Here is a 7,500-nt window from a genome sequence, read left to right as displayed (position 1 = left end):
TCACTGGGGTACAAGACACACACACACACACACACACACACGCTGACCCTCACTGGAGTACAAGCCCCACACACACACACACACACACACTGACCCCACACACACACTGGAGTACAAGCCCCACACACACACGCTGACCCTCACTGGGGTACAACACACACACACACACACACACACACACACACACACACACACACACACACACACCACACACACACACACACACACACACACACACACACACACACACACTGACCCTCACTGGGGTACAAGCCCCACACACACACACACTGAGCCTCTCGGCCTCTTTCTTCTCATTTAGTCTATAAAAGAGACCTCTTGGAAAAGGAGGTCATTAGAAATGACTTCCAATTGAGACTCCACCCCCTTCCCAAATGGTGGCCAACTATGATACGTTCAACATGGAGTAGGTCACACTCCTCACCTGACATCCGCTCAGGAGGGCAGGAGTCATCCCCTGCGAGCACCAACTGCGGCTGGTCCACACCGCGCTTCTCACCTTCTCCAGCTGAGGGGAGGTGTCGAGACCACTGTTTGTGGAGCCCCCGCACCTTGCCCGCTCCAGAACCCTGGGGTTTGAGGTGAAGACCACCAGGCAGCCTCCCTCGGTCTCAGGGTCTCAGGCCAGGGGGTGGGTCAGTTACTGGTTTACTGAGAGGATTCCCCTTTACTCCCCCCCCCCCCCCCCCCCCCCCCCCCCCCCCCCCCCCCCCCCCACCTCCCCCCACCACCTCTGCCTACAGGCCAGCACTGTATGGAGGATGTGGATGAGTGTCAGCTGCAGCCCCATGCCTGCCAGAATGGAGGCACCTGCCACAACAACAACGGGGGCTACAACTGTGTGTGTGTCAACGGCTGGACTGGGGACGACTGCAGTGAGAACATTGACGACTGTGCCAACGCTGCCTGCCACGCTGGGGCCACCTGCCACGATCGCGTCGCCTCCTTCTACTGCGAGTGTCCCCATGGCAAGACAGGTACCGCACGCATGTCTTCATGTGGCACGTCGACCTCTCCGTCTCTGACCCGCGGAACCCCTGACCTCTCCGTCTCTGACCCCTGACCTCTCTGTCTCTGACCCGCGGCACCTCTGACCTCTCCCTGCCATTGAACCTGGTATCACCTTTGACCTCTCCCTGCCACTGAACCTAGCATCAACTTTGATCTCTCCCCATCTGACCAAGCATCACCTCTGACCTCTCCCTGCCTCTGGACCTGGCTACATCTCTGACCTCTTGTTTTCTCAGTTGCCATTTTTGACAATGCCCCCCCCACCCCCCGCAGTTATCAGAGTGGTTGGTGGGGACTTGGACTGAAAGGCCCCATTTCTGTATTTCATCACTGAACGACTGCAGGGCTGTCAAAGGTAGTCAGAAGAACTGTAGAAGATGCAAGGAAAATATTTAGGATGACAGCAGAACTGTCAGGGTTCGACCATCAGGGACGTTGTGGCTCAGTTTTCTGGAAAGGAGAAGGATACAAGGAGACCTGATAATTTAAAAAATGATGGGCAGATCGTGGGGATTGTGTGTTCCCTTTATAGAAGGGAGAATCAAATACATCTAGCAAAGCTCACAAGATGATCTCATGTACACAGAGTGTGGAGCTCACTTCCTCCAGGAGTGCTTAAGATGAATTTCAGAAAGAGAAGCTACAGCAAGAACTGATGGAGGAAAGTTAGAGAAGGATAGTCGATGACACGAGATGGGATAAGGCTTTTGTTCAACTTAAATAACAGCATGGAGCAGCTGGGCAGAGCGGTATGTCGGAGATTATTCCATGCTTTAATTGTGCGGGGGAAGAACGAATTGCTGTACACATCTGTCTTTGTCTCATGGACCAGGGCCTGTTTCCACATTGTATCCCAAGAGTCTAAAGTCTAGGCCAATCTTTCAGGGGAGGTTTGGATGGGTGATTGATGGGGTACTGCCCATTGACTGGACGGGCTGAATGGCCTGTTTGCTTGTGGTATGTTCTCCCTGCTGATGCTTTCCCCTTTGCCTGCACCTTAGGCCTGCTGTGCCACCTGGACGATGCGTGTATCAGTAACCCGTGCCACGAGGAAGCCAACTGCAGCACCAACCCCGTCAACGGCAAGGCCATCTGCATGTGCCCAGCTGGCTTCTCCGGAACCGCCTGCAAGCAAGATGATGACGAGTGTTCCCTCGGTGAGGACGGAAACTCCCCATGACCCTACGCTCCTCCTTGCCTCTCTCTCTGCCTGAGAACACAGTTCTGGAGTCACTCAGCGGGTCAGGCAGCATCTCTGGAGGACATGGAAATGCCACCCAGTCATCAATCTGCAGAAGGGTCCCGACCCAAAACGTCACCGATCCAGCAGTATGAAGAAGGGTTCCTTCTGTCCCTTCTGACCGCGTGGAGTGTGAAGAAAGGTCCCGACCTGATATGTTGCCTCTCCGTGAGACAAGAAGGGTCCTGACCAAGTCGTCAAGTGTCCATGTCCTCCAGAGATGCTGAGTTCCTGCAGCACTTGGTGTTTTACACAGGATTCCAACATCTGCAGTTCCTACCTCTTTCTCCCCTTGTTGTCCCAGCCCCCCCCACCCCCCCCCCCCCCCCCCCCCCCCCCCCCCGCCACCTCTTTAACTGCAACCGGGAACGATGGTGGGAAGAGGGAGAGAGATTCCAGCCGTTGAATTACACGCTCATGCTTTGACTCATAAACCACAACCTCTGGAGGCAGAGGGGTGGCTGAGGGAGGTTGATGGAGTAAAAATGGGGGAGGGGGGGGGGGGGTGTGTGTGTGGGGAGCGGAAGGCTGGGGAGGGGGCTGACAGGAAACGTGTTCTAAAGACTCCTTTCCCTGGCGATCTTCCACAGGCTCCAATCCCTGCGAACACTCAGGGAAGTGCATCAACACCCTGGGCTCCTTCATGTGCCAGTGCCTGTCCGGGTACCACGGGCCTCGGTGCGAGCTGGACTTCAACGAGTGCATGTCCAGTCCCTGTCAGAACGACGCCACCTGCCTCGACCTGATTGGGAGGTTCCAGTGCATTTGCATGGCCGGTAGGTGCAGAAGGCCTCGGTAATGGAGGAGCCGGCAGGGCGTTCCTTTAGGAAGGAGATGGGGAGGAATTTCTTTAGTCAGAGGGTGGTGAATCTGTGGAATTATTTGTCAGTGGATATTTTTAAGGCAGAGATAGATAGATTCTTGGGTGTCAGGGGTTATGGGGAGAAGGCAGGAGAATGGGGTTAGCAGGGAGAGATAGATCAGCCATGATTGAATGGTGTAGTAGACTAGATGGGCCAAATGGCCTAATTTCGACTCCTATTCCTTATGACAGGGGGGGCCGGGAGTAGTGGTGGGTCGCGGGGAGTGCAATAGGTCAGGGGTCGCGATGAGGATCACTGTTCTCTTTGATTTACAACAATCACCCAGAGGAGCAGACGACAGAGGTTTAAGGTGAGGGTGGGGGGAGATTCAGTAGGAGCCTGAGGGGGGAACTGTTTCACACAAAGGGTGGTGGGTGTATGGAACGTGCTGCCGGAGGGTGTAGTTGAGGCAGGTAGTATCGCAACGTTTAAGAAACATTTAGACAGGTACATGGATAGGGTAGGTTTCATGGGATATGGGCCAAACGCAGGCAGGTGGGACTACTATAGATGAGGTATGTTGGTCGGTGCGGGCAAGTTGGGCCGAAGGTCCTGTTTCCACACTGTATGACTCTATGACCCAGTTAGACAGAATGTACAGAATGGTTAATTGAAAGATTGCACCTCATATAGCACGTAATGATGGGGGAAATGAGGACAGGTTGTATTGGACATTGGGGCCACATGAAGCAGGTTTGGGTTGGGTCTGGTTTCACAAAAATGATGACCTGGAGTATAGTTCATGCCAGGCCAACACTTCACACCAGCCAAGGTAGGCAGCAGAGGAAGCAATTCCTCCATCTGCATGCACCCAGTTCACATGGAGCCCAGTTAGCCAACCAAGCCTAAAATTCGTCTCAATGTTCGGGATTCGGCTTGCGTCAGGCATCAAATTAAGTATAAGTCTCCATAATTGGTGGTGGATGGTTTGGGTTCAGGTTGGGGTGTAACTTAATAGAGCTGCAAAGGGTATTGATATGCCTGAGATGTTTGGGAATGACCAGACGTTTAAGAAACATTTAGACAGGTACATAGATAGGACAGGTTTAGTGGAATACGGGTCAAAAGCAGGCAGGTGGGATTAGTGTAGATGGGGCATGTTGGTCAGTGTGGGCAAGTTGGGACGAAGGGCCTGTTTCCACTGCATGCCTCGATGACATCTTGATTTGATGGGACGGGTGCAGAGACCTCTTTGCTGAGACTCTCACTTTACAATCACGCTGTTGAGAGCGTTTGGTCACACAAGGGTGGTGGGAATCAAGGCCACCCTTCTCTGGAGAAGGGTCGGGGGCCTGAGTGAACATTCCTAGACCGAGATCAGATGATTTTCGTTTGGGGGGGGGGAGGAGGAGGGCTGGGATATCCACAGATATCCAAGAGCAAAGGTGAGGAGTTTGAGGTAGGGCAGGGGCCCGCGTGTTGAGTGGGTGATGATATTGCTTTGTGTGCCACTCTTTGCATTGGGAATAAGCGGGAAAGCGAATACCTTTGGAGATCCACAACCAAACTCTTAACTGGAGAAAATAAAGATGAAGAACAGAAAATATTTTCTCCCCTCTCTTTTCTAACCGTTGAGGGTATATATTTTACTAAAATATGAAGAATATTTTCTCACGCTCAGTACCGTTGTGCGGAAACATCGGATTCTTCCCAGATGGAAATGGTTAATTCTGTGTGTGATAATATTGCAGGTTACACGGGACTGTACTGTCAGATTGATACCGATGAGTGTGCCAGTAATCCGTGCTTGAACAAGGGCAAGTGTATCGACAAAATCAACGAATTTGAGTGCGAATGCCCTTCAGGTTGGTGCCAATAAACATTGCTGATCTCCCCCCCCCCCCCCCCCCCCCCCCCCCCCCTGTGTGGTGCGAGCAAGGCCAGGGCTAATCCCAGCCTACGGGCAGGCTTTAACTGCCAAGGCGAGGCCTACTCGCTCTCCCTTCCCCCCCAGCCTGTGGAGCTATCCCTCCACTACACTCCAGCTTCATCCTCTATTGACTATTGTACTGTTGTAATGTTCTTTTTACAAACCATGTTCTCGGGGTATCTAAATCTAAATTTTATTCGTTATTTAAGGTATGACATCGGATGGAAGCTGCATACCAACTCTCGTTGCACTTATGTGCAATGACAATAAAATATATTATTATTATTGTTATTATTATTATTATCAACCAAAACCTTGGAACTGACAAATAATAAATTCAGTTAAAAAATAATATCGTCCATCCGTTTCACTGATAAAATGTTGTAGCGGGCCGGGTACGTTGATAATTGGAGCCGCACGAGACATTTAGTTTAGAGATACTGCGCGGAAACAGGCCCTTCGGCCCACCGAGCCCGTGCCGGCCAGCGATCCCCGTATGCCCGCCCTACCCTACACACACTAGGGAGAGTTTGCATTTATACCAAGCCACTCAGCCTACAAACCTGTACGTCTATGGAGTGTGGGAGGAAACCGGGCCTTTTGGGAGAAAACCCACCCTGGAGGAAAAGGATAGGCGGTGAAAGATGGTGAGGAAGTGTTGAGTGAGGATGGATAGGGGCGGCACTGTGGTACGGTGGCGCAGCGGTAGAGTTGCTGCCTTGCAGCGCCAGAGACCCGGGTTCGAACCTGACCACGGGTGCTGTCTGTTCAGAGTTTGTACATTCTCCATGTGGGGTTTTTTCCGGGTGCTCTGGTTTTCTCCCTCACTCCAAAGATGTGCAGGTTTGTAGGTTAATTAGCTTCTGTAATTTGTAAATTTTCTCTAGTGTGTGTGTGTGTGTGGTGTGTGTGAGTGTGTGTGTGTGGTGTGTGTGGTGTGTGTGGTGTGTGTGTGTGTGTGTGTGTGTGTGTGTGTGTGTGTGTGTGTGTGTGTGTGTGTGTGTGTGTGTGTGTGTGGTGTGTGTGTGTGTGTGTGTGTGTGTGTGTGTGTGTGTGTGTGTGAGTGTGTGTGTGTGTGTGTGTGTGTGTGTGTGTGTTGTGTGTGTGTGTGTGTGTGTGTGTGTGTGTGTGTGTGTGTGTGTGTGTGTGTGTAGTGTGAGTGTGTGTGGTGTGTGTGTGTGTGTGTGTGTGTGTGTGTGTGTGTGATGTGTGTGTGTGTGTGGGTGTGTGTGTGTGAGTGTATGGTGAGTGTGTGTGTGTGTGTGTGTGTGTGGTGAGTGTGTGTGTGAGAGAGAGTGTGTGTGTGTGTGTGTGTGGTGAGTGTGTGTGTGAGTGTGTGTGTGTGTGTGTGTGTGTGTGTGGTGTGTGTGTGTGTGTGTGTGTGTGTGTGTGTGTGTGTGTGTGTGTGTGTGTGTGTGTGTGTGTGTGTGTGTGTGTGTGTGTGTGTGTGTGTGTGTGTGTGTGTGTGTGTGTGTGTGTGTGTGTGTGTGTGTGTGTGTGTGTGTGTGTGTGTGTGTGTGTGTGTGTGTGTGATGTGTGTGTGTGTGTGTGTGTGTGTGTGTGTGTGTGTGTGTGTGTGTGTGTGTGTGTGTGTGTGTGTGTGTGTGTGTGTGTGTGTGTGTGTGTGTGTGTGTGTGTGTGTGTGTGTGTGTTGTGTGTTGTGTGTGTGTGTGAGTGTGTGTGAGTGTGTGTGTGTGTGTGTGTGTGTGTGTGTGTGTGTGTGTGTGTGTGTGTGTGTGTGTGAGTGTGTGTGTGTGTGAGTGTGTGTGTGTGAGTGTGTGTGTGTGTGTGTGTGTGTGTGTGTGAGTGTGTGTGTGTGTGTGAGTGTGGGTGTGTGTGTGTGTGTGTGTGGGTGTGTGTGTGTGTCTGTGTGTGTGTGTGTGTGTGTGTGTGTGTGTGTGTGTGTGTGTGTTGTTGTGTGTGTGTGTGTGTGAGAGTGTGTGTGAGTGTGAGTGTGTGTGAGTGTGAGTGTGTGTGTGTGTGTGTGTGTGTGTGTGTGTGTGTGTGTGTGTGTGTGTGTGTGTGAGAGTGTGTGTGAGTGTGAGTGTGTGTGTGTGTGTGAGTGTGTGTGGTGTGTGTGTGTGTGTGTGTGTGTGTGTGTGTGTGTGTGTGTGTGTGTGTGGTGTGTGTGTGTGTGTGTGTGTGTGTGTGTGTGTGTGTGTGTGTGTGTGTGTGTGTGTGTGTGTGTGTGTGTGTGTGTGTGTGTGTGTGTGTGTGTGTGTGTGTGTGTGTGTGTGTGTGTGTGTGTGTGTGTGTGTGTGTGTGTGTGTGTGTGTGTGGTGTGTGTGTGTGTGTGTCAGTGCTAGTGTACAGGGTAATCGCTGGTCAGCGCGGACTCGGTCGACCGAAAGGCCTGTGCGCACACTGTATCTCCAAACTAAAAGAGGAGCATTAGCGGCGGTGGAGAGGTTTGGGAAGCCGATGGAAGAATGAGGGAGGCACTTGTTGAACAAAAACCTGCAATGAGAAATGAAATGTGTTGTGAATGGAGCCGG

General features: G+C 51.8%; 1 protein-coding gene across 1 annotated transcript in view; it reads left to right on the top strand.

Annotated features, from left to right (window-relative positions):
• The window catches only part of LOC129712090 (neurogenic locus notch homolog protein 1-like), an 83,881-nt gene that overhangs the window by 39,160 nt on the left and 37,221 nt on the right, over nt 1-7,500 (top strand). The window contains 4 exon segments of the mRNA XM_055660281.1: nt 765-998; nt 2,034-2,189; nt 2,863-3,048; nt 4,827-4,940. Of these exon segments, the coding sequence (XP_055516256.1) occupies nt 765-998; nt 2,034-2,189; nt 2,863-3,048; nt 4,827-4,940 (690 nt within the window).

Source organism: Leucoraja erinacea, chromosome 31 (assembly GCF_028641065.1).
Source record: "Leucoraja erinacea ecotype New England chromosome 31, Leri_hhj_1, whole genome shotgun sequence".
NCBI classification, from domain to species: domain Eukaryota; kingdom Metazoa; phylum Chordata; class Chondrichthyes; order Rajiformes; family Rajidae; genus Leucoraja; species Leucoraja erinaceus.
This window is presented reverse-complemented; position numbering and strand designations above follow the sequence as displayed.